Source organism: Cottoperca gobio, chromosome 14 (genome assembly GCF_900634415.1).
Source record: "Cottoperca gobio chromosome 14, fCotGob3.1, whole genome shotgun sequence".
NCBI classification, from domain to species: domain Eukaryota; kingdom Metazoa; phylum Chordata; class Actinopteri; order Perciformes; family Bovichtidae; genus Cottoperca; species Cottoperca gobio.
This window is the reverse complement of record NC_041368.1, coordinates 19,020,873-19,047,270: the sequence shown is the minus strand read 5'-3', so window position 1 is coordinate 19,047,270 and position 26,398 is coordinate 19,020,873. Positions and strand designations below refer to the sequence as shown.

The window sequence follows — 26,398 nt, the reverse complement described above, 5'->3', positions numbered from 1 at the left end:
AATTCATATATATATATATATATATATATATATATATATATATATATATATATATATATATATATATATATATATATATGTATATGTCACTAACCCAAACAACAGACCGGGAGAGTTCATAGCCTAACCCCTTGGTTATTTGTGCTTGATGTCACTGTTTTGGTCACACACATTATAAACAAAGTTTCAACATCTATGTATTATTACTTATAACATTTACCTCTTTAAATGTGTACCTCTATTAATTAGTAAACTTGCTCTACTAGTGCTTTTTATTTGTATGCTGCGATTACTGTGATTGTATTACTGTGATATTATAACAATTTTGAACTACATTTAAGAGAAGCTTTGCAAAATTAGATAAAATGACAGAGATATGTATATTGTATTTTGGGAGGATGATTGGGGGTTTGGATTTCTTTTCATTTATAAACTTCCAATTCCCAAAAAACAGTTTTTTTCTTATTTATATTCAAAGTCACCAATCTTTGTTACTCAGCTACTAGGTGACTCTGGTGGTCGTTTGACGTCTATATGTGCAGATTTGGATATTTTACTGGTGTCGCTACATGCACCTAAATGAATAATGCTGTAAAAATACTAATTGTACACACAATACAAAGTTTGCATTCTCTCCTCTTGTTTCCAGTACACTAGAAAACCCAGAGCACCGAAGGAAATGCCACGTGTACATACTGCGCATGCCCGACGAGTTTTACGTCTATCCTGCTGGGTGATCCCAACTTCCGGTGAAAGAGGAGAAGTGTCTTACACGATTACTCTGACAAGGCCTATCGTTACTCACCCGTTAGGTAGTTGAGCGGGGTTTCGGTAATAGCCATGGCCCTGTGATCGCCAACGAGCCAACTAATTAACTTTTTAAGGAATAAGGACACGTCACTATAGACGCTGCTTTGACTAAACGTCACATCGTCAGAGCCACAGGTTTGAACGTTACCCCCTGCTAGTTAGCTTGCTAAAGACGCAGCTAGCTATTCGCCAACCAAGCACCTCTAAATTAAGTCCTGGTGTCTATTTCAAGATGTCAACTGCGGGGTTTAACTCTCAGAATGGGACCGGGACAGGACAGGCATACGCAAATGGTGAGTAACATTCATATGTAAGTAAAGTCATGTCAAGGCAAAGTAGCTAACAGTAGCTAACTTGCTAAACGCTGAAGTAATACGCTAATACTAGCAACAGTTCTTGGATCTTGCCTCTGGCTATTTGCTAACTATTAGCTTACTGGCTTGCGTAGCAACGCTGTAACTAAAGGTAGCCAAGAATGAGCGAGCTGTCAGGTTAATCTTGATCTGTGTTACCTTAATGATTTAAGATGGTAAATATAGTTGCTATCGGTAAGGTATGCTAACTTTAACTGCCATGCTAATACAATTCATCCAGTGCTACCTTTGGTATGTGGAGTTGGAAGACTGACAAACCGGTGTGTCAACGGGCATCATAACTTTTAGGACGGGTGTTGGGTTGCCCCATCTTCTCCTAGTAAACACAACGGCGATGCTATGATCACACCGTGAACATGGGCACTTATTCTTCTCCTGTCAAGCTGCTAAATTAGCCAGAACTTTTCCTGTCATAATAAAACATCCAACGATCTTTTGCTGGTATTTTCCCCCATCTCTCTCCGTAGAGCATTTACTGTACAGTTACATTGCCAATGAATGTAATGTAACATCTGCATGTTCATTAGTTCCCTCACTGGTGTGCAGTACTGATTTTTCGCAGGCTACATAAGCTTGGGCATTTTTTGCTTTCTACGTTTTAGTGTACATGTGGCAAATTGGGGATGCTCCAGATATGTTGATGCAGAGCTTTCTCCAGTAGGCTAATCCAATTACCTACTTCAGTTTGAGATTACTCACACATTTCTACCGGGTTTCCATGAATGCTTAGGCTAAACAATCTAAAAACACTCAGTGACATCTGACATCTGATTGTGTGCTGCCTTTTAGAAGCGATTCTTATTGATGCATGTGAAGGAGCTGTGCAGACGAAGCAATTGCAGTTTGGGTGGTTTTCTTAAACTGTAGATGTGTCTTAACTTCTTATTGTTTATTGCATCTCCATTGAATCAGATGAGTCAATAAAAGATGTTTATCCAGCTCTGTTCTTAGAGCTCTGATCAATTTGAAAATAATTAGCTGGTGTCAATAGAAACAAACCATCAAAACATGTCACTAAATCTGGATGGAAAAGGGTTTTCATAACAATGCTTGTAAATTAATTATTATCACAGGATATCTGTCCTTTGAAATAGATCATGAAAGAGTGATTTAGTTATATCATTTATATATTGTCACACCAATATGTTTCCACATGTTGCATGTATTTCCCACAACTGCTGTGCATATAGTAATAACATAGTATAAGTAAATAAGATTCATGTATACAGCTCACAGTTGAGGATGATTTCCCTTGACTGCTTCATATGTTCTTGCATATTCTTATCATACACCCACTTGATGTTAATGAGGCCAAAAAAGGAACTTCCTTTTATGTTTGACCTTTTTAATAGGTCAAACTTAAATTGGCTGAGTTTTGATTTCATATCAGACCTTTTCTGATTGGACAAGAGCTCTAACTGATGTAACTGAGTTCTTAAAATGTCCGTTTCAGGTGGATTATGTGCCTTCATCTGTTTTTGCTCATTGAGGGAACTAGTTTTCTAATCCCTTCTCACTTATCTCTGCTTTCAGTCATGTAGTACAGGACTAAGAGGATAGGAGTGAATCTGTTTACGTAATGTAATGTAAATTAAAGTGCAAACAGCGATACACCTGTGCTGCTATTTGTGCACTGTTGCCTGTATATATTTAGGTATGCTTAATACATTTATTGATTGCAGGTGTCACACTGACATGTCTTTTGTTTTTGTTCCTACTGCCAAGTTTTTGAGATCTTTCATCTGCTATTTGAGAAAAAATAAGTAAATCCTGTTTAGATATTTTTGATAGATATTTGACATCCAAGAAGTTGAGAAACAAACGGCACATTTTAGGCTGGTATCTGCACAATATACAATCAAAGCATTCCTAATTGTGCAGAAGCGTCTGTAGTGGTTTACTACACTAAGGGCGTGGTGACTTAAATCCAGGTAAAGAGATTAGGCCCCAAGCTGTCAGTTCATTGGTCATTTGGTGGATCTGAGTGGTTTTACACTTGGTGTTGTCACTACCAGTACCGTGCCATCTGTTTTTCATTCACCTTTTTGATCTTTGCTTTAAACCCAAGGACTTGCTTTCAGTCAAGACACTTGAATCACAAAAAGAAGCCGTTTTCAGACATAGAATCTGTAATATTGCTGGCTTTGTCTGTCGAGAAAGCTAATGTTGCTTGGTTTTTGAGCTTTAAAGGCTACCATAGAAGTGTTCCATAAGGGCCACAAGGGTTCTGGTCAAGCTTGACAAGACCATAACCTAGAGAGCTGCAATCCTTGATCAGATTTTTGCATCAGCCACACAAGAGGGAGTCACACCAGCCCATATCTTCATGACAGAGGCAGCACTGCTGATAAACAATTTGAAAGTAATAAGAGTCATGTAAAGTTGCCATAACATTTAAGGAGTGAAGTGTATGTCGGAAAGGGCTTTAGTGTCATTTTGTTGGCTGGATCTGTGTTGTCTTGGGTACAAGAAATATGTAATAGTTAATTAACTAAATAAACAAAGGCCTGTTGTTGTTGATCTAAATTTTCTAACATACCTGTCTTCCTGTTTTCTCCAGGTCCGTCACAGAATCCAGTTGCCATGCAGCAGCTGCCAGGGGTCAGCTATGGCATGACTCACCAACCAACCTACAATCCAATGCAGGCCAAAGCTCCTGTACCCCCCGGCCCTGGACTGTACCCCTCTGGGCCGTACCAACCTGTTCCCCCAGTCAACTCTTACCAGCCTGGCCCACCACTCACTTCCTACCCAGCTCCTCCAGGCCAGTCGCTGTTGACCAGGCCTCAATTGGGAGGTCCTCATTCCCATACCCCTCCTCAGTCTGCCAGCCCCAGCCCTGGTCCTAGGCTGCCCCATGCACAGGCCACACCTCCCCCTCATGCTCCATCTTCCAGTAGCCATTACCCAAACCCCCAGCAGCCTCAGCCCATACCTCCAGCATGGCAATACAACACAGCTCCTCCACCAATGGGGCCAGCCTCTTCCATGAGCACACCTCCGCGGGGCCTAGTGGCTAATCATGTGAACCCAGCTGCAAGCTCGACAGCACCACCGTCATCGGCAGCTTACAGCTCTACACCAGCAGCCCATGTGTCCCATAGTGTCTCCCAGCCTCCAGGCCCAGGGATGCCCCCCACATCTCTGCATGGATATATCCAGCCAGGTAGGAACACAAAGGCTCCACTGAAGTCTAAACTGTACCATCCATATGCACAACACAATTAAAAATAAATTAATTAAGGATAAGATAACTTCACAGAGAAGAGGAGAGCAAATGAGACCCTAAAGCCCCTTTTCCATACACAAGTGCTGGCTTGGCTTGACTCGATTTGGCTCGGCACTTTATCCCAGCAAAGCAGGAATTTGCATCTCTATTACAACAGGTCTACTACCCGCAGGAGAGAAACTAAACTTCAAACCACAGAACCGTCAATGCACTTGGAGGTGTTTAAACTGGTAATGCAAATGCAAATCAGTGCGACATGGTTTGACTCGCTGTAGCCAAAAGTGCCAATGGTAAAGCCCTGTAATGATGCAGGCACTCCTTAGGTCAGATCAATAAAAAGATGACTCATCCTTTTTTAAGTTTCAATAAATCAGAGCAGTGAACTTTAGCCAATTAATTCCACGGTCCCTATTATTATTTAACCACTGTGTGTTTTACGCTGTGTTTTTAAAAAGTTATCTATTACTTTCTAACAACCTTTCAAAAGCTCTTTTATTGTCTTGTCTCTTTTCCTTGTAATTGTCTTCTTTCACTAACGTGCCGCAGATATTCATATCAAGAATGCTGATGTGTTGGAGCTGGACTTTGCCCTCTCTTCCTACTTTGTACATGCTAACTGCCTCTGGCTCTCTCACAGGCACAGAGACTCATTTAGTCTGAATTTGTACAAAGTTCAAATCAGAATTGCATGTGATTCTTATGTAGCTGCATGACGTGGCTGTAAGGACAAATCCACATTTCTGTTTCAGTTTCTGGTACAAGTTGTATTGCTAAAAGTGTTGCTTTCTACTGATATTAGCAGAATGAACACACCAGTGTCTTCTGGGAATTTATAACAGCATTTTGATAGATGCAGGTAGTAGTTTAATTTCTTTCTGTGAGAGTTTAAGGGTTGTCTCCATTGATAAGTATTTAGCTCTGTGTACAAAAACAAACAAAAAAGCTATCTTTAGTGCAGTACTTCTGCATAAAAGCAGAGGTCACATGATCACCTCAGTATGTCAGTTTCCAGCACATCTCTCAATGTTCTGGTCAGATTGGCTTTATAATTGCTGTTCACAGTTACACCACCAACATGAAGAGTCTGCTTGATTTTTTTTAGTAACCTTTACCCCATCAGCACACCGAGCCATATCTTCCCAGTACAATGGGGACACTGAAATCAGCAGCTAACTGTAGAAATGATTAGGTCTTTGCGGAGATGTGTACTCGGTTGACTGCTTTCTTGCTTTAAAAACGTTATACCATGTCACAAGCAATTTCAAAATGTCACAAATTTCACCCCCAACCACAATAATCTTTTGAAGAGTTTTGGCTCAATTGAGCTTCTGAAAGTTTTTATCTCCACTATCAACATTCACAAAGTATTTTGTCAGTAATATCATTCAGATGATTGTATAATATCACAGTGTGGTTATGAAATGCAAAGAAGTAGAATGTGAGGTCAAGAGGACTATCATTTCTGTCATTATCATACAGGTTCATCTCAGTCGTATCTCTAATCTAATTAATTTACAGCCTTGTGTCCCGAAAATGATAGATTCCCTATAGATAGATACTCATTTCTTGTTATAATTGCGTCATACCATCGTCTGTCTCTGCTGTAAGAATAATCAACCTCACTAATTGTACATGGAAATACGCTAGAGCTGCAACTATTAGGCTGGTTGACTATTAGATTAGTGACAGACAAATGATCGTCTACTATTCTGATAATCGATTAATGGCCTCAAATATAGAGATTTCCAGTTTTTTCCTCCAGAATAAGCTGAACGTATTTGGACGGACAAAACATTTAAAGGCGCCACCTTGGAGTTTTCACTATTTTCTGATATTTTATAGGCCAAACAATTAATCTAAAAATCGGTAGATTAATCAATACTGAAAATATTTGTTAGTTGCAGCCATATAATACAACATGCCATTAGTGAACAGTGTAAGTATAATTTATTAAAGAATCGTGCATACATCTTACGCACAAAAGTGAACCTACTCGCCGCATTTATTAATCGATCAGTTAATTAGTTTATTTGAGTCCAGACGTATCTGAATTGGCTGGTTTGCGAGCAGCGATGAATATATCTCTGTTGCTGTCACTGTTCTGACATTAGCTGGCTGTGGGTAAGTAGTGCCACCAGCTGTTGTCGCCTCTAGTCAGACCTTATAATGTTACACATCAGGCGGTGATATCTCTTCTACATGATATGTGGCAATACCTTTGCTCTTGTTTTACATGAGACAGTAATGTTGTTGACATAGTCATAACTCTATATTCTAAATGACCTCAATTAAATTGTTAGAGCTTTTGAAATTTGAGGATTTGTTTCCCTCTGGGACAGTTTGTTGAGCCTTTTTCACGTTTTATATTCCAAAACGACAACTCGATTTAATCGGAAAGAAAAATCAAAAGATTAATCTAAATCCATAATGAAAATAATCATGAGTAGCAGCCCTAAGGAGAATCGCTGTTTGTATTTTTCACCAGGCACGGCACCTCCACCAATGACTCCCATGGGTCCCCAAACATACCAACCAAGCAGAGCTCCCTATGTCCCCCCACCTACAGGCCCACCACCAACCATGAAACCCACACCTCCTCCTACTGGACTCCCAATGGCCAATGCCAGACCTCCACCCCCCATGGCAGATGGTAAGATTTATTTTATTTTAGAATCTTGGGACATTACATTTTTGTGCTTCTCATCCTCAAGTATGACAACCTACACACACTAATGATTGTCACGTCCACATTTCTTTATATTGCACATCGTCTGATTTATTTTTGAGTGGTTTGTTTGGACTGTACAAACAAAGGAAATTTCATAAGACAACACTTTAACCCCCCCAAGACAACATTTACTTCATAATGATAAGTTATAGCAAAAAGCGTGTCTATTGCCACGTGAATGACATGTTTGAAGTACTAACATTTTGTGCGTCTGTGCCGATTGTACAATCAGAGCGCTGTCAGTGACGAGTCTGTAACTGTATGTCCTTTTATAAGCAAGTCGTTTTTTGTTCTGAATCTGATCCCCTTCCGTTGTTTCCCTCCCTCCCCTACATGCCAGCTCAGTGTGGGGGTGACGTTAACAGCACTCTGCCCCCCACTGAGCCCGACTGCAAGGAGGGCGATATTGAGTGTCCAGGTGTGGCTAAATGTGTCCGTAGCTGTTAGTCAGTGCTATGATGCTCATCCTGTCCACTCTGTGCTGTTGTTCATTGTACCTAGGGATGCACTAATTCCTTTTTTTCATCCCTTAAATTGATACCAAAAAGAATCTCTGCGGAATCAGCTGATAGAGCTACAATCCGATATTCTTTAGAGAACAAAGCAGAACATAAGTTAAGACATATTAGAGGAGATACTTTGCTTTGATCTCTCTAACTCGTGCTCATGTGACGAGTTAGGCATTAGTGCTGCTTTAGCCCAGATTCTTTTTTTGTATCGGTGCATCCCTGGTAACCTATTTCCTGTTTGTTGTTTGTTGTTTGTTTGCCTCTCTGTCATCCATTCCTACCATATATCCCATATGACCTCTGAATAAACCTCTTAGAAACACCAAATATTTCTTTTAATGCGCCGTACATCAATTCCCATCATCAGCGCCATCATTAGTATTGTTGTTTGCTTCATTACTCTTTTGTGTCTATTCTACATCTTTTACTGTAGATCCGATCCCTCCATATCCATCGCCTGTGGTTAGCGCTCTTGGATAGAAATGGCAAAAAGTGTCACTAACATTATTCACATCACATCTGTGTTTGTTTTGAAACAGGAACTGTGGCTGGAAATGGCCCACAAGCACCAAACCACTATAATCATGTTGACAACAAAATGGGTAAGGCCATATTCTGCCACATATTAGATTATTTTCACAGTCTGTTCACTAAGCTGGGTTTCATAGCTGCTCCACACTTGTAGTAAAAGGGCAAACTGGTCCTCGTTCAAGTTCAAGTGTTTCTTTTCCTTGCATTTTATTTCACAACCTTTTTTTATAGCAAATATGTTCTTCACTACTGTTAACACTTTATTTTATTTTATTTCTTTACTGTAATAATTGCTAAATACACTGTCACAGGAGTAAAGCTCCCACAACGCCCATCGTTGACTGTCAGTTCTTCTGGTGTGCTGTAACCAATTTCAAGTCTCTAACTTTCTTAAGGTTAAATGATAAGATTTGGCATATTCTCTACTTTTTCATGTCATCAACAAATCCCACGAAAGACCAAAACCAACAATGAACTGATCCCAATAACAACTTTGGTTTGTGTAACCAAAGCTGGTTTATTCCATAGAGCTCCATTGTTGTCCATGAAGTACTAAAAAGCCATTAATGAGCCACACTGTTACTCTGGGTGACATGTTCCTTCATTACCATGAAACACAGCTACTGTTGTTTATTTATTAATCAATTCCAGATGCAGCGTTTCGCTGCTGTAAATACTCATCAGCCACCAAATGTGTGATAATCAGGCAGCTGAAAATAGTCTCCACCATATGCGCTATTTACTTCTGTTTTATTAACTGTATCAAAAAAAAAAACCACAGTGCCCAGCTGTTTAAGGAAATTACGGAGTCTTTTTGTGAAAATATATATCTGTTACTTGGTTTTTAAAGAATTACGTATTCAGTAGCAGGTTGGGTCACAGTGCCACAGATGGAAAGTGTTGAAATGGACTAATGCATTATTAGGTTTGGTCTTCATGGGATTTGTTATCAGCAAGACAAACATATTCTATAATGTAAGATGAAATATAATTTAGACTCTGACCCAACTTCTGTTCCCTTTTCTTCCACAGCTGGTATGCCCCAGCACGGACCACCTGGTCGGCACTTGGGCCACTACCCCTCCCTCCCCCCTGGGTACCAGAACACCCCGGCTCCTCACAATGCCACCTCTCCCATGCACCCTGCAATGCAGGCCGCCACGCAGCCTTACACTCAATCACCTCATCCATACCAGCAGGTGAGTCGGAGCATTTCACATGTACCGTTTGTCGGCTCGTTCTTAATGGTATGAAACTATGTGCTCTGTCATTGTGTTTCACCTAGTACACAGGCAAACCCTCATGTCCATCCAAACTATATGGAAACATTAAAGGCACAAGGAGAAGGACTTTCCTAAAAAAACACATCACAAAATAATCACTTTTAAATAACTAGATGTGTCTGTCTGTGTCTGTGTCTGTGTCTGTGTCTGTGTCTGTGTCTGTGTCTGTGTCTGTGTCTGCAGTGATGCTGCGCTCTGCTTGTATTTTCTCTTTTCTTTACGTTCTGCTGTTTTTGGGACATTTCTGAGCGATTATCTGCCTCTGCCCCCAGCTGTCACTTGGCCTCTTCTCCCCCGGGGCTCTGTCCCCGGCTGACACTGTAATCAGTGTTTTCTGAGTCGTAAGCCCGGGACGCTCCCCTAAATTCTCCTATCTGGACACAAATACATCCATTAGCTTGATATACTGAAGCTTGCTAAACTAAAATTATTCTTTTAAGCATTGAGATATAACTTCTGAGCATTTGTAGAAGTAAAGCTGACAAAAGGACAAGCTTTATAACAGCTAAAAAAGACTTATTTTGGTTTACTGGTCTGACAGATGGTGGTCAGTCATCCATAACTGTAAATCATTTGTAAATATCCAATCTAATTTTGGTTGTGCTCTGGCTGCACCATGACATGATTAAAATACTGGAGGAAATTAAAATCTTTGTGATGTTTTGGTTTTTAAAGGGCTCCAATTTTGAGGTAGTGAATATCAGCAGATATCTACAACAGTCAATCCGAGCATGGGTGGCCATCGGTGGTCAATGATTTGTCATAAGTCTTTGGTAAATAGTTCAACTGAACAGCTTGTTGTTTTCCCTTCTTTCAGCCACCTGGTGGTCCAGGGCCAGCCCAACTGAGCCCGTCCCTGGCAGCCATGAGCCTCCAGTCCAGCACCCCAGAGGCCCTGAGAGTGGTCAACCTGCTGCAGGAGAGGAACCTGCTGCCACCAACTCCGATCCCCGCCCCGACACCCTGCCTCCCACAGGACCTGCAGAAAATCAACTGCAACCCAGAGTAAGCCCTGGTGGACTCCTGATAGCTTGTGTCCATACTTATTCTCTTTCATTTTATTGTTATTATACTTAAAATTAACTTATAATTAAACTGATATTACTGTGATGTTAATTGTATAGACTTTTAACATTTTCAGACCTAAGTGTGACTCTTTGCATTATAGATTAGAAAGAAATGTTAGCCGTTAGCTGGTTGTCAGCATAATTTGTCTGTTGCCCTGCAAGTTTCTTTGCTAAATAATAAAAACCACATTTTTAAAGCATGTGAAGTACCGGGGGCAACATGATCTCTTCATGCAGTTCAAGTAACGTCTGTGTTTTTGCGCCTTTTTAGGGTTTTTCGTAGTACGCTGACCAGCATCCCTCAGACTCAGTCGCTGCTCAATAAAGCCAAGATGCCGCTGGGCCTGCTGCTCCACCCCTTCAAAGATCTCTCGGTAACAGTTCGATATTTAATGTGCACACACATCAGTCAGTGCATTTACATGAACTTAAATAGTGTTGTAATTTCTCTGTCATAACCTTATCTCTCAAATGTCATATATGAAAACTGTTTTATTGAATTGAAGTTACGGATTAAGAGGAACATAGTAAACACAACTACAGTCCTCCCTGGGTAAACCACATTTTCTGGCAATGTCTGTGCTTAACCAGGCTCCTTACTGGAGTTAGCATGAAAAGGAGAAAAGACTTGAGAAGACTTTATGATCGTATAGAGAAGTTGGTAGTAAAGTCATGCAGTGATACCTTAGCACAATGCACTCGAGAGCCATTTGTGATGTGGAGGTGATCACGGCGGCTTCACCATTTAAGTACCAGACAGTACATGTAAATATGTATTTGTTTTATTGCATTAATGTGAAGGAAGGTGGTGCGAGGAGAAATTAGTATGTCTTTTTGTCGAATGAGTGTAATAAATCGTCGACAGCGTCATCTTAAGTTATATTCCTTGGATTTTGATAAGATGACGACATCAGAATCTTCGTAACGCATTTCTAAGAAATAGGATTTGACTGAACGCGCCTCCAGGCTGAATGTGTCGGAATGAATTCATGCGAGTTCCTTTGTTAATTGAGGACTTGGACAGCAACAAGAACGTCTTTTATTGAAAAACCAGTTGCAAGACAATCTGTTTCCCCGGAGGCACTTCTCACACAGTTGGCTTTTGTTGTGGGGTTTTCCTTGCAGCAGCTTCCTGTTGTGACATCCAGCACCATCGTCAGGTGTCGGTCCTGCAGAACCTACATCAATCCCTTCGTCTCTTTCCTGGATCAGAGGAGGTGGAAGTGCAACCTGTGCCATCGGGTCAATGATGGTAAGAAAGGGGGAGAAGTGATGTAAGATCATCTGTCAGTGAAAACACTCGAGGCGATGGGGAAAGGTCGAACATAATACAGCTTAGCTACAAAATGTACAGTACAATGGAGGAAATGCCGTTGTGAAATGTTCTATTATGAAGCTACTAAATCATTATAAATGATAGTGACATCAGTTTTTTTTGCGGATGCATTTTGCATACATGTACAACCCCAATAGATATTTTCACCTTTATGACTATTGTAATGGACTTCAGTTATATTCAGCCTTTGTGTGTCACCCAGTCACACACACATTCAGACACGGGTGGCAGAGGCTGCCTTAAAAGTTTCCTTTTGTGCATCAAGAGCAATAAACACACACACACACTCGCACATCGTTGGCTATGCCACTGGAAGCAATTTGTGGTTCAGTATCTTGCTCAATGACACTTGGTCACATTATCCGCAGCGGCTTGGGATCAAAGAAAGATCAATTTAAGAACAACCGACTTACCCCTTATCTTTTACTTCACGCTCATGGTTGAGAGTTGAATTACACACAAACTACAAAGTACACTATTTAACCTCACTAAATGTTGTGTTTGTCTATGTGTGTAGTTCCAGAGGAGTTTATGTACAACCCAGTCAGCAGATCGTACGGAGAGCCACACAAAAGACCCGAGGTTCAGAACGCCACCATAGAGTTCATTGCTCCTTCAGAATACATGGTAGGTTTCAGCAGCTTTAGTGACGTCGGTCCTGTTTAGGATTCTGAACAGTTATCTTCGTCTTCAGTTTATTGTAAATTAATAGCTAATTTCCATACAAGTGTTGGTGCCAAGGCACAAACTAAGTTAGTCGATCACTTGTTGGATAACGTGGATGTAATGTTTACAAATTGTACAGAATTCTTCGTGTGTTTGTGATTGTGATGATGTATTTTTATTGACCTTGAGTTACTTTACATGTGTTTGCTTTGATTTACCCAGCTGAGACCACCACAGCCTGCTGTTTACCTCTTTGTCCTCGACGTATCCCACAATGCAGTGGAGACGGGCTACCTGAATGTGTTCTGCCAGTCACTGCTGGACAACATCAACGTGTATGTACACACTTATTAGTCATGTTGGGAAGGCAGCAGGGCCTTTCTTATTTTCTATTTCCTGTTGTGCTTTTAAACTGAGGGCTGATGCACACATTCAGTGTAATTGTTTGACATTTGATGTATAGATAAACTTAAATACTTTTCTAAACTCCCAGTTTAAGGTTGTCTATGAAGTTTTTCATTGTTAATAAATACACTTGCTTTTTACAAGAATGTGGGAAAATAGAGGCAAAATGTTGTTAAACACATTGTTTGCTATAATTTAAAGTAATATTACTCCGCAGAAGGAGCGTAACTTAATACTGCAAGGCTTTGTAAATACAGATGGAATTAGATAATCCTTCATTCACCTGAATGTTAGCTTTATTTAAACGTATGTGTGTGTGTGTCTGTTTCCCAGGCTTCCTGGGGACTCTCGGACAAAGGTAGGTTTCATCACCTTTGACAGCACCATCCACTTCTACAACCTCCAGGAGGGACTTTCTCAGCCTCAGATGCTCATCGTGTCTGACATCGAAGGTGAGACACAGCTGACCCTAAAGGCCACACGCGCTCATTACTGCAGAAATGTAGAACTAACACACGTATAATATGTCGGTATATCATGAGACCACTAACTGATGTTTTCTTGGGTAGACTGTGGCCTTCTGCTTTTGGTGGCAACTTCTGCAAAATCTCTCAAAACATTTAGCTGGATCCAAATGTATAAATGTTAGAACTATTTGAAAACAAATCATCAAGACTCTGTTGTTTTGCCTGCGACAGTCGTGGTCAGAAACATTCTGTTTTTGGTTTGTCCTACGTCTGTCCCATCCCCTGAACGTGATATCTCAGGAATGTCTTAATGAAATTTCTTAAACTTTGGCACACACGTCCACTTGGACTCGAGGGTGAATTTATTTAGATTTGGAGGTCAAAGGTCACTGTGACTTCACAACGCGTGGTTTTTGTTTGAGAATTGAATGCTTATTATGACAGTTTGACCCAAACGTCTAATAGGATAAACAGTTATACAACCAGGAGGCGCTTATTGTAGTTATTATCTGTTCATGGTAGCTGCACAAAATGAGTCTAATCACTATTATTATGGTATCAGAGTTTATGTGACGATTACATTTGCTTATATAGTTACTTTTGTTCTCCACAGATATCTTTTTACCAACACCAGACAGCCTTCTAGTAAACCTCAATGAATGCAAAGAGGTAAGAAAATGTACCTTGATTACATCTATGTAATGAATATTATGTGAATTACAGTCTCACACCTCCTATTTCTGTCATGTATATGAATATTAAGCTTAGTTTTATTTGTGTGCTTTGTATTTGTTTACACTGTGTAGAGTGAACACTTGCATCACCCCGACTCTGGGTCCTGACCTGCAGATTTCTCTCAGGGATTCATAATGTGTCTCAAAAATAAGACTCACTCCCTTTTTTTGTATTTGTTTTTCAGCTTGTGCAGGATCTGCTGAAGAGCCTGCCAAATTTATTTCAAAAAACCATGGAGACCCAGTCTGCCCTGGGTTCAGCTCTACAAGCAGCCTTCAAGCTGCTCTCGCCCACCGGAGGGCGCATGACTATCTTTCAGACCCAGCTGCCTAACCTCGGTGTGGGTGCACTCCAATCGAGAGAAGACCCCAACCTACGGGCGTCTGCCAAGGTAACAGAGACGTGAATGAGTGTGTTGGACATCAGGCGGATTAAAGAGCCGTTTATCCTGCTGCAGCGTCATGTTACTTAAAAACACCAAATGTCACAGTAGATATTTTCATAAAATAGATCTTCAAATGTCTACAATAAAGAAATAGATGCTTTGTTATTCCCCGACTTCCCTAGAGCATTCTGCTAAACAAAAACAGAGTATTACAAATCAGTTATGGCACAAAAATGTATGCTATTATTATTTTTTGTCTGCTTGTTTCACTCTTTCTTGCCAATTGCAGTTCTTTTCTATTTTTGACAAATCTTTGGCAGTTGCTATTTTGAGCTCATGGTTCCACCTGGTGTGTTTTCCTTCAGGATATCCAGCATTTATCCCCAGCGACGGACTTCTACAAGAAGCTGGCTCTGGACTGCTCTGGCCAGCAGGTGTCTGTCGACCTGTTCCTGCTCAGCTCTCAGTACTGCGACCTGGCATCGCTCGGTAAGTCTCGGACTAAACGTGTGGATAGAAGAGTTTATTGATCCTTTTTTATGTTATCTAGTGCTCAACACAGAATACTTTGACCTAATTTTGCTAATTCAGGTTTTTTTCAGGAGAGTCAAATTTGCAATTTAGTTTCTGGATTCCAATTTTACATTTAAAGTTGATGGGACGATATTATGATTTGTGTTTATTATACTAGGCTTATAGCAACCACAGGCCTTATTTTCCAAATAAATCCAAAAGGTTTAAGGTCAAACGTACAGATAATCAGTCGGTAGAATAGGTGAGAAACACACATTTACTGTATATATCATCAGTTATGGCAAAAACAAGTGTTTCATAATACAATATTTCAAACACAGAAGGCAAGTGTTCAAAATCATGTCAAAAATCAGACGTCGACATCTTTTCTCTTGTGTCCCTTCTTTCTCCCAGGCTGCATATCCAGATACTCGGCAGGGAGCGTTTACTACTACCCCTCCTACCACCACCAGCACAACCCCGCTCAGGTGGAGTGCTTCCAGAAGGATCTGAAGAGATACTTCAGCAGGAAGATCGGCTTCGAGGCCGTCATGAGGATACGCTGCACCAAAGGTACAGCTGTCGCTCGGTCGAGCATTGACAGGAATATGCATTCCCAGATGTAACTTTGAGAATACATTATTATTTTAATGCATTTTTAGCTTTCATTCATTTCGGATTAGTAAATGCAGTGGGGAAGGGGAACCACTTATCTCTCTCCTTTTTTTAAATCTTGAAACATTAGGATGTGTTGTCTTTCATGCAGATAATAGCGCTGGCTGCTGTGATTCACCTGATTAGTGTTTAATGTTGAATTTAGTTGAGATTTGAACACAGATTACTATTTAACTTGTTGCAGTCAGTCCAGAAGAAAACATAATGTGTGCAAATACATTCTTTGTTGTTGTTGAGGGTTATAGTTTGGCGCCGTCACTCCAACTTGACTGATTTTGTCTCTCTCTCTCTCTCTGCAGGTCTGTCCATCCACACGTTCCACGGAAACTTCTTTGTGCGCTCCACAGATCTGCTGTCTCTTCCCAACGTCAACCCAGACGCTGGCTTCGCGGTTCAGATGTCCATCGAGGAAAACCTGGACGACATGCAAGTCGTCTCTTTCCAGGCAGCGCTGCTTTACACATCCAGCAAAGGTACACACACACACACACACACACACACCAAGGTTGTTTTGTGTTTTCAAAAGCCATTGGGAAACATTTAAATAATGAATCTGTCTGTTTTGTTTAAATGACATGTGTTTTCTCGTACAGGAGAGAGGAGGATCCGTGTCCACACCTTGTGTCTCCCTGTGGTCAATTCTCTGTCGGACGTCTTTGCCGGGGCCGATGTTCAAGCCATGAGTGGACTGCTGGCTTGCATGGGTAGGTACTATGTACTAACTATGAACACCTTTTTAGCTCCCCTCCAGACTTGTTTTAAGACTCCTAAAGATACTGTGCCTGAAATTATTATTTGTTAGAAATTCTTTAACAAATAGAAAATGCAGATAACCCTTCTCCCTTATTCAAAAGTCTAGAATCTATGTATATGCAAATATTGTTCATCTCAAAGGTTTAACCACTCGACAAAACATTTCTTCTACTTCACTGAAAAGTCCGTTCTCGGTGCATGTGCGGGAGGTTTCAAGTTTCTACATCACACTTTAAGTTCACAGGTTCATATGTGCACATGAGAAACGTTTGCCCTTCAGCGGACTTATTATGAAAACAAATTGAGAAACTGTGTGTGTGTGTGTGTGTGTGTGTGTGTGTGTGTGTGTGTGTGTGTGTGTGTGTGTGTGTGTGTGTGTGTGTGTGTGTGTGTGTGTGTGTGTGTGTGTGTGTGTGTGTGTGTGTGTGTGCACTTGGATTTGTATAAAACATCACTCAAGCAAATTATTATTCAACGTTGCCGTAAATAGATTGGCTCAATATTAAATCATCTGACAGATGGTGATGAGTGGCGACACCAGTGGTTACCTAGCAACCATCACACACTGAGCAGTCAGATCCATCCTGGTTCATCTCGCAGTCACTTACAGAACAGACGCCGATATTCTTTGCTCTCCTTATAATATGGCACGAGCACTGTTTGTGCCGTGCTTCGACTGTTAGCCCCCCGCTGTTCTAAAATGTTGCATAAAAATAAAAGAGCTACTATGAGAAATGTTATGTGATTATAGCATCCCTTAAATTATTATCTTGTTACTCCCACTGGGGATCTTAAAATCCTACACATTGTGACTTGCGAATGTGTCCCCCCTCTCTGTCTCTCCAGCTGTCGACCGCTCGGCGACGGCCAGCCTGAGTGACGCCAGAGATGCGATGACCAACGCTGCCATTGACTCCCTGACATCGTACCGGCAGTCTGTGTTGACCATCCAGCAGCCCGGCATGCTTGCCCCAGCCTGCCTCAGACTCTTCCCCCTCTACATCTTAGCCCTTCTCAAACAGGTCAGCGTTTTCCCAAAATCCAGTCATTACACATCAACTGCACTGTCGATGTAATGCTACTCTTATAACTACTTAAAATACATTTGAATCTGTTAGGAAATCTTCTCTATTATGTTTGCCTTGTTGGTTCATTTACTACTTAATTGAACGCTCAAATAAAACTGCTTTTACTCCCAGGATCTTGTGTTTTTAAGCCTCTCCATCGAGCCTTTATTCATCCAGTTGTATGTGTTTGTGTGTGCACCCTGCAGAAAGCCTTCAGGACGGGCACCAGCACCAGGCTGGATGACCGAGTGTTTGCCATGGGTCAGCTGAAGTACCAGCCACTGGTCTATTCCATGCTGATGATCCACCCTGCTCTGTACCGTGTCGACGATCTGACCGATGAGGTGAGGACATTTCTGTGCACGCAGAGGCAAAAAACAAAGTAGTAACCCTGCATATAGTTTCCTTGAAATCAGTTTCCCAAGAGTCATGTTTTAGCTGTTGAGGATTAAATAATGGTCCTTTTTAAAAAAAACAAATTGAACAGTCACCCCAATAATTTTCAATCTTATTTCAAGTGTCTCCTTGTTACTGAGTAATCTTCTCTTATCTTCTGCTTCCTGCATCCTCAGGGAGCTTTGAACATCAATGAGCGGACCATCCCTCAGCCCAGAGTGCTGCAGCTGTCTGTGGAGAAGCTCAGCAGGGAGGCAGCTTTCCTCATGGATGCTGGAACGGTAAGAAGCTTTTGACGGTGGTTTTAAAATAAGCACTCATAATAAGCTGACAGAAGCTGATGATCTCAAACCTGGCGGAACCCCGAGGGAAAAATCCAACTCGGGATGTCACTCCATGTCTACATTTTCTCTAATTACTTTTGTCAACCCCTAAGATGCTACGGATATATAGCTTCTCTCTACAGCTGTGGGTTATAGTATTTGGATAGAGAGGTAATGAAAGCATACTAAGAAAGAGAGATTTCTTGTTCAGAAAAAGTTGCCCTATTTCGGGTTATTCGGGTAACTGTTGGTGTCTCTGTATGCCGATTAAACGTTGGTGCAAAGTGGAAGCTCTGTGATGAAGCCTTATTGATACTGAGTGCTTAGTGTGTGAAGAGTGTGTAAAATTAACATTTTACATAATGAAGTAGCACAGTGATCCAGAGGCGTCTAATTAAAACATCTGTCCAACCTTTATATGTCAAGCACCCTGTAACTCACAATCCACATTACGACTCATGAACACAAGCTCAAGAACTACTCAACTCGGGGAATGGGACCGTCCGACTGTTCTAGTTTGTGATTGTATTTCATATATACTAATAATAATCTTTTCTGAAAGGTTATGTATCTGTGGATCGGACGGAACTGCCACCCCAACTTCCTCACACAAGTCCTAGGAGTTCCCACCTATGCTGCTGTGCCTGATAACCTGGTATGAAGCCTCATGTTGCACTAGGATTTTCCAAAAATGGTCACGTCTGTTAAACTTGCATACAGTTTATTTTATCTTCCTCCCTGATGATGAAAGCTTGACTGTCGCTCTCTTCTCTCACAGTATCTGCTTCCAGAGCTGGACACTGCCGAGTCGCAGAGGACCAGAGCTTTCATCGGTTGGCTGAGGGATCAGAGGCCATTCTTCCCCTCCATGCATGTCATCAGGTGGGCAGCAGACAACATGTTGTATAAGAGAGTAAAGAATCAAGTAGCAAGGAAGTGGGGAGAGTAAAACCAGCTGCTGGTAGATCTTTAATTTTGGCAGGTAATCTCATTTAAAGGTCACCTTTTTGTTCCACTGAGGGATCCCTTGAAATACGTGTCGGCTGATAATATCTTGAACATTTTAGCTGAATAGATCCGTTTACAGTCGGTGTTTCATCTGACTCTGCTGGAAACTGATGTTACTCATGAGTTGTTGTTTTAATTTTAAACTGGATCAGAATTCAGAAGTCATTTATAATGAAATGATGTTCTTTGGGGAAAACATAAGGTTAATGGGATATTTAGTCTGCAATCCAAAGATCTTAAACATTTTCATTGTAGAAACAAACTCTGCAATTCCCTTTTGTCCGCACTTTGAAATGACAACTACAACTAACGCATGTTTCCTTTCACTCTTTACCCTTTGACTCTCTCTCAGGGACGAGAGCCAGCTGAAACCAACTTTTATGCAGAACATGATCGAGGACCGAACAGAGTCGGCCCTGTCGTACTACGAGTTCCTGCTCCACCTCCAACAGCAAATATCCAAATAATCTTCAGTGGCACTGTGGAGGCGAGGGAACACTGAAGTGAGGACGCGCATCAGTGTGTGCGTATGTGTGTATATGAAGTGTGTGTGTGTGTGTATATGTGTGAAAGCAGTGGGAGTCAGACTCGAGGATGCCTCTTGCTCCATCTCCAGCTGTGGTCCACCATCTCTCTCTGAGGAAAAGCTGAACTGACGTGAAACATCACTCAAATCAAACTATGTTGCGGACACGGCAAGGACGGAGAGAGACACAGATTCGATTCTGATGCTTATTTGGCACTTTTTACCCTGCTGAAACAGTGTGTTGGAGGGAGAAAAAAGAGCAAGACATCCAAGATGATGGTGATTATGTATGTCAATGATCGAATGAATCAGTGTTTATTCTCGTAGAACAATGCTGTCTAACTGAGGTATCGTTCAGATACAGTCCAGGCAAACGGATGTGTGAAGTGTTTTTGTTGAAAAAGCACGGTCATCTTTACTAAAACAAGGCAAACGTGTGTATGCTTAAGACTAGGTTTATGAGGAAGGTTAGGATGTTTGTGCTCAAAGACTGTTATTGAGTGTTACCAGGAGTATTTGTACACGCGTCACCTGAGCTCTAACAATATTCTTTAATATCGTACCTGAAGGACAACGTTTGCTTTTTTATTTCTCAGTCATTATATCTGTGTGTCGAACAAATCCATATTCTCAGTTGTAGAAGGCAGGAATGTTAAAAGTGTTTGAAGGCGGATCGACCTCGCCGTCATCGCCGCCTTGAATGTGTGGACTCGGCAGTGGAAAGTCGTGGTCATTGGTCTGATCTCCTTCAGAAACTCTCCGTCATCTTTTGTCCTTCTGGTCATTCAGAACACCTAACGACATCGCTGTTCTGTTTGTTTATTTCTTCTTTTTTTGTTTCTGATTATCTAATAATTTATGAGACTCCCAATCTGATTAAATTCTATAATTGCCTTGTATGGGAAGTCACTTTTTATTATTAAGCCTCTGTTTAAATACAGACTCTATATATGAAATATTTTAATATAATAGGATATGGGAAATTCTTTAACACAGACATAACAAAAGCCATTGTGATCTTTTAATCATGCTTATTGATACTTGTATATTGCATTATATCAAGGTGAGGAAATGCTGATGATTTTAGTATAAACATTAAGGTGAAATGATGCTAAAGAAATAAAATGTTTGGGACTTTTTAAATGTAGTTTTGTGTTTTGGTTGGGGAGCAGTGTTTATTCAGTTAAAGCAAAGACTACAAAACAGAATATGGACCAATAATAGTCAATTTTTCTCTTGACTAAGCGTGAATTGAGGATTTTTGATTTGGTCTGATTTCATACAGTTTGTAATCTATGTATTATATAAGCAAAAATGTATTTAGGAACAGACATATGTTTTCGTCTTCATGCACAAAATTGTCTTTCATAAAAAAAACTGATGAAAATAAAAATAGCCTGTGTTTGTACAGAGTAAATTATAGAGGTGTGGACTTATAAATTATGTTATTAAAATGTGGGCTGGGAATCAACTCTTTATTTTCCTGATTAAAGATATGATTTGAATGATAGCCATTTACTTTGTGTGAGCTGTATGGAAAGGTACCTGTACCTAACACTGGTAACTGTGTCACAGGAATATCAGACCAAGGTACGTTTTACATTTGATTATTTCTTTAAATTAATTACATTTAGCTCTGGTAAAAGGTATTATAGTGGGTGAAGGTGCATATAATACCCTATTTAGGACTTGAGACACAAAGTTTAGGACTTAGCCTTGATTTTAAATTTGCAAAACATTGCCTTTGTCCCACCTCTAATAAAGATTGTAGTACATCTACCACTGACGGGAAGTAACCACGAGCTCATTTCCTGCAAGTCAGCGTTGAGGGCGTTATACAGTCATCGCTTACTACGTCATCATTGTGCGATGTCTCTCCACAGACAACAGGCAACGCTTGGTGGTCTCATTCCGTCATGTTTACCGTTTAATTCACTAACCTGGGGCGTTTTGTGTCGCAGTTGAATCGCTATTTAGTTTTTTATAGTGAATACACTTTGTAGTTGACGCTAATTTATTTCAACATGGAGTCCGGAGAGGCAAGCGAGGGGGAGAAGGCAGGCTGTCTGTCGGCGTCGCAGAGGAGGGCAGAGATCCGGAGGAGAAAGCTGCTTCTCAATTCAGAGGACCGGATGAACAGAATCGTGGGTTTCACTAAAAGCGAGGCTGAAAACAAAGGTAGGCTGTTATAAATGATCCAGTGCTGTTAGAGGAGACTTGACTATCACCTGCTTCATCTTGCTGCTCTTTAATGCTACAGTTATTTACCATGATCCACATTTCAGTGTCAACACTGGTGGAAAGTAACCAAATACATTTAACACAAGTATTGTACCAAAGCACAAATTATAGGTACCTGTACTTGAGTATTTTTATTTTTATTCAGCGAATGGGCGTTACATTTGTCTGACAGCTTTAGTTACTTTCGTACCCTTCATGTCCAGGGAAAACTACATATCTTCAGATTTGTGTAGAAGATGATCAGGACCATATTTACAATGACATGAAACAGAGAAAAGCAGCAAATAGTCAGACTGGAAGTAGATAGTGTTTGTCATTTTCCCTTTTTGATTCTGCACTAGTTTAATCTGATGTTGTTTTACATCCTCAGCTGCAGCTCTCCGGCGTCCGACAGAGCCCCGCTTCCACCTCGATCTCGACCGGACAGAGCCATGGTCATCATCCTCATCTTCCCAGAGGCCGTCTCCCTTCCTGGCCGAGGCTTCGGGGCTACGCAGCCGCTCCCACAGTGCCACCCCAGAGAGGAGGGGCTCCCCTCTGCCAGACTCCAGTGAGCCACTGGGGGGCTCTCTGGAAGATGACATCGGAGGGATCCGACAGAAACTGCGAGGGGAGCGGGCATCAGACGACATCAGCGGCTCCCCGCGTAAAGGCCTCCAGAAGTACCTGTCTCGGTTTGACGATGCTATGAAACTGCGGGGACAGCTGGCCAATGAGAAGCCGGCCCAGGACGGAGGGTCTGACTCAGAGGAGTTTGATCCCTTCGTAATCTTCCGGCTCGTCGGCAGCATCCTCCTCGCTATTTTTGTCAGGGTTTTTGTCTGCAAGTTTCTGGTGAGTCTGAGAACTTAGACACTGTTAACTGTGAGATTGGTCATTTTGACATGTTAAAGCTGGGGTAGGCTTTTTTCCCCCGTCAGAATTTGAATACATATCAAACATCTTCCCAATCGTGTTCCCGATGTTGTTATAGAGTGGCAACACCGTCCTGTTTTCTTTGCAAACCTTTGGGCCTGTAAAGCCCTTTTGAAATGACATTCTGCCATTAGAGGCTCTGGCTAGCGATAATATCATGCATCAGGTTGCTAATAGTTTAGCCTTCTGCTAATCGTAGCCGTGAGTTCACTTTTTCTGCAGGATTTTCCGCCATTGAATCAGACTTTCACCATCTGAAGGGACGTGCACGTGCATCTGCATTTGTAGAACCGCCAATAGGAACGCCCTCTCTCCTCAAAGAGCTGTGATTGGCCAAAGTCTCCCTTCACGGACTACATTTCTTAAGCCTGAAAACGACGGCAAGCGGAGGTGCAGAAGTCTAAATACTGAGACATTTTGCGCAATGACGCAAAAGAAAACTGCCTATCCCAGCTTTAACCGCTTCCAGTCTTTGTTTTATCTCCGAGCTCTTACCCAAACCTAACAGTACAGATACAGTCGTTTTTAGTCATTACATGCAAATAAGACCTTTCAGGTGTGAAAATGTACGTGTCATGACATTTTACATGTTACTTTTTTTACCTTTCTGATGTCATATTTAATGATAGTGCATCCGACCACCAGAAACATGATGTCGTTCTTTGTAATCTTCTCATTCTAGTCGATATTTGCTCCATTTCTGACCCTCGAACTGGCCTATATGGGGTTGTCCAAATACTTTCCAAAGGTGAGTTTGTTATTATATATTGTATTTACATATTGAGACTCAAATTTAAATATGAAGCTATAGAAAGCCGCTAATTAGCTTAGCTTAGCATAAAGACGTAGAGCAGAGGGAAACCGCTTTCCTGGCTCTGTCTAATGTTCAAAAATACACCAGGCGGCTGACAATGACTTCCGTGAGGTTCCCAAATAAGTCCAGTGGAGACTCCATGAAGTCACTGGCCCAGCGAAGAAATAGTTCCAGTAACTCCCCGTAAAGCAGTTGTCTAATCTCGGTCACGTTTATCACACTCGTCTGACATTTGATGTACTATGCATTTGGGTGATTATCGTAAAAAAAACTAAATAAATTGGATAAATGAATGAAAACGATCATTATTTGCAGCCATGCTTCATAGTGTGATTGCATTCTACTCCTGTTCCCTCAGGTAGAGAAAAAGGCCCAGACCACTGTGCTGACCGCTGCCCTGTTGCTGTCCGGCATCCCCGCTGAGGTCATCAACCGCTCCATGGACACCTACAGGAGGATGGGCGACGTGTTCGCCGACCTCTGCGCTTACTTCTTCACCTTCATCCTCTCGCACGAGATCCTGCTGGTCGTTAGCTCAGAGACTCCCTGATGGATCACACAGATCTCAGTAACCCCCCCTCCCCCCCTTCTTGTTGTCCCCTCCCTCTGTGTCCCATAACAACAAGGCATGGTCATTTACATCGGCCGACGCGGCTTTGCCGTCGACAGTCTGCAAAGGAGTCCTTACTGCCTTACGATGAAGGTCACACTACGTGACCAGAGAGTTCAGTGTTTGTTACAGATCTCACGAACTGAACCTGAGAAACAGAATTCCAACATGTTTTTGTTTGCGCGAAGAACGTACTGTGGCATATATCGTGCCGAGTGATATTTATTCGTTAGGTCGAGCACATAAAATGATAAATGTAATACTCAACAGTGGACACCAGTACAGCGCAGTATCACTCGCAGAACATTTAAATTATGAATGGGAATCCTTGAAGTCCCTCAACGTCTGGGCGATATTTCTAAAACTGACATCATTAATTTAACAAATCTGATATTGATGCATATCACAATATGGAGAGTGCATGCCAGATGACACAAAATAATCAAACGGGTGTCTGATGCAATGAACTCTCTGGCAGTATTGCATCAGAAAAGCTCTTCACATGCGTTAAACAGGAACTTTAAAGAGTAAAGGGCCTTCCACACCAAGAACACTAACTATAATAATAACTATAATAATAACTATAAATATGACGATGTGAGCGTCCACACTGATTAACGATAACGCTCTATAAACGGCGTATTCGGATGGATTTTGATCGATACAATATCGTTCGCCATTGTTGTCGTCATAGTTGTGGTGTTGACCCCGCCATCTACTCGAGTAAGTTTTAATTTTTGAAACGATATGTATTTATAGGCTCACAAATGGCAACCGTCATGGAGGTCCAACGAAAGTGTAATTACATAAAGGTTTAGGACAAGTTCTGAGATTCTGACTTAAATATTTGAATTATTCTCTTTTTTTTCTTGACTTCTGTGAATAAACTCAAAAGATCTGATCATATATTTCACATATTTCCCTCGCATGCCCTGTCAGATATACATCAGCTAGCAAGACAAATAAAGTTCTCTGGATAGTACTCTACTCTTAAGCTTGTTATTTCTTATGTCCCCAAAGTTTGAGTTGCACACAGTTACACACACGACCCTCCAGCCTTCAGTTAGAGATTTTAAAAGATAGTTTGAGTATTTATCAGTATCTAGTTCCTGATTTATTTTATTTGGTGTCTTAAGAACTTGACCTCGTCTTTAATTGGTTTGTGTTGTGACAGATTTGCTGGTATGCTGTTGCTTTAAGTCACGTTTTCTGTTGGATCTGTCATCCAGTGTTCAGAAGGGTCCACCCATGTTATGAACAAGTTCAGAAGAAGCATTTAGTCCTTTTAATGTGGTGTGTATTATTTTGCACGTATATGAGCTTAAAAACGCAGTAAACTTCATACTATATATATATATATATATATATATACATACTCTCTACTACTACTACTTTCGTCTTGTAATGTCCTCTCTACATACTTCAAATTTCATCCAAATTAATTAATGTGAATTTCTTTTTTTCATGTAAATGAATTGGTGTGATTTATCCTACGGCTTGTCAGACCTACTTGATTGTTTTTGATAATGTTTACAGAATAACTGTTTTTAGTGGCTCTCACAGTATCTGACTTCAGTAACAAATTCAGTGTTGACGTGAAATAAACTGATTAAAGATATACACGGGAATACATAACCGGACAATTCATACCAAATAAATACTACTTGTGTGACGTGAACTCTTTTGACTCCAACTTTCTTTCTTTTATTTATTGGGATTTAGATAAACATTGCTGAAAGAACATTATGAAGAGAGAAAACGATAAAACTGAAACTCAATCACTAGAGGAGAGTAACTTTTGAGTGTATGTAGAAATCTATAACATAAAAAACAAGTTGTCTTTCCCCTATTGTTTCTCCAAATGTCTTAATCGTCACTATTTTAAAGCAGAGAAAAGTACATTTCCCTCTATTTGAGTAAAAATACAAGTATAAAGAATTATTGTACTTCTTACTCCACTACATTTATTTGATAACTTCTGTTACTTTGAAGATTCAGATTTAGATTATTAATACAAAAGATAATCAACAAG

At 40.9% G+C, this 26,398-nt stretch overlaps 2 protein-coding genes across 4 annotated transcripts; both read left to right on the top strand.

Annotated features, from left to right (window-relative positions):
* The first annotated feature begins 712 nt into the window (after positions 1-712).
* On the top strand, positions 713-21,206 carry sec24a (SEC24 homolog A, COPII coat complex component). 3 transcript variants are annotated; one of them, XM_029447281.1, is made up of 24 exons: positions 713-1,103; positions 3,745-4,350; positions 6,899-7,063; positions 7,482-7,559; positions 8,190-8,252; positions 9,214-9,380; positions 10,282-10,469; positions 10,803-10,905; positions 11,660-11,783; positions 12,385-12,494; positions 12,756-12,868; positions 13,272-13,390; positions 14,019-14,074; positions 14,325-14,531; positions 14,891-15,014; positions 15,453-15,611; positions 16,013-16,186; positions 16,307-16,417; positions 17,313-17,488; positions 17,740-17,877; positions 18,106-18,210; positions 18,815-18,907; positions 19,031-19,134; positions 19,613-21,206. In XM_029447281.1, the coding sequence occupies exons 1-24, from the start codon at positions 1,043-1,045 to the stop codon at positions 19,725-19,727; spliced, it is 3,459 nt and encodes a 1,152-aa protein (XP_029303141.1). In that variant the 5' UTR covers positions 713-1,042; the 3' UTR covers positions 19,728-21,206. The 3 variants fall into 3 exon arrangements, with proteins under 3 accessions (XP_029303141.1, XP_029303139.1, XP_029303142.1); XM_029447279.1 differs by having other exon boundaries at positions 11,657-11,783; XM_029447282.1 differs by lacking the exon at positions 7,482-7,559 and having other exon boundaries at positions 11,657-11,783.
* A 419-nt stretch (positions 21,207-21,625) lies between these two features.
* camlg (calcium modulating ligand) lies at positions 21,626-26,044 on the top strand. Its single transcript, XM_029448951.1, has 4 exons — positions 21,626-21,964; positions 22,398-22,861; positions 23,625-23,690; positions 24,115-26,044. Exons 1-4 carry the CDS (start codon positions 21,811-21,813, stop codon positions 24,304-24,306), a joined length of 876 nt encoding a protein of 291 aa, XP_029304811.1. The 5' UTR covers positions 21,626-21,810; the 3' UTR covers positions 24,307-26,044.
* The last annotated feature ends 354 nt before the right edge of the window (positions 26,045-26,398 follow it).

What these genes read in the sequence shown, in the direction of transcription:
- sec24a (XM_029447279.1), top strand. Translation starts at nt 1,043, where the DNA reads ATGTCAACTGCGGGGTTTAACTCTCAGAATGGGACCGGGACAGGACAG. An exon ending in ACCTACGGGCGTCTGCCAAG is followed by an intron (nt 14,532 to 14,890) that starts GTAACAGAGACG and finishes GTTTTCCTTCAG; the next exon opens with GATATCCAGCATTTATCCCC. An exon ending in CTGCTGTGCCTGATAACCTG is followed by an intron (nt 18,908 to 19,030) that starts GTATGAAGCCTC and finishes CTTCTCTCACAG; the next exon opens with TATCTGCTTCCAGAGCTGGA.
- camlg (XM_029448951.1), top strand. Translation starts at nt 21,811, where the DNA reads ATGGAGTCCGGAGAGGCAAGCGAGGGGGAGAAGGCAGGCTGTCTGTCG. An exon ending in AAGCGAGGCTGAAAACAAAG is followed by an intron (nt 21,965 to 22,397) that starts GTAGGCTGTTAT and finishes TTACATCCTCAG; the next exon opens with CTGCAGCTCTCCGGCGTCCG. An exon ending in TTTTTGTCTGCAAGTTTCTG is followed by an intron (nt 22,862 to 23,624) that starts GTGAGTCTGAGA and finishes TTCTCATTCTAG; the next exon opens with TCGATATTTGCTCCATTTCT.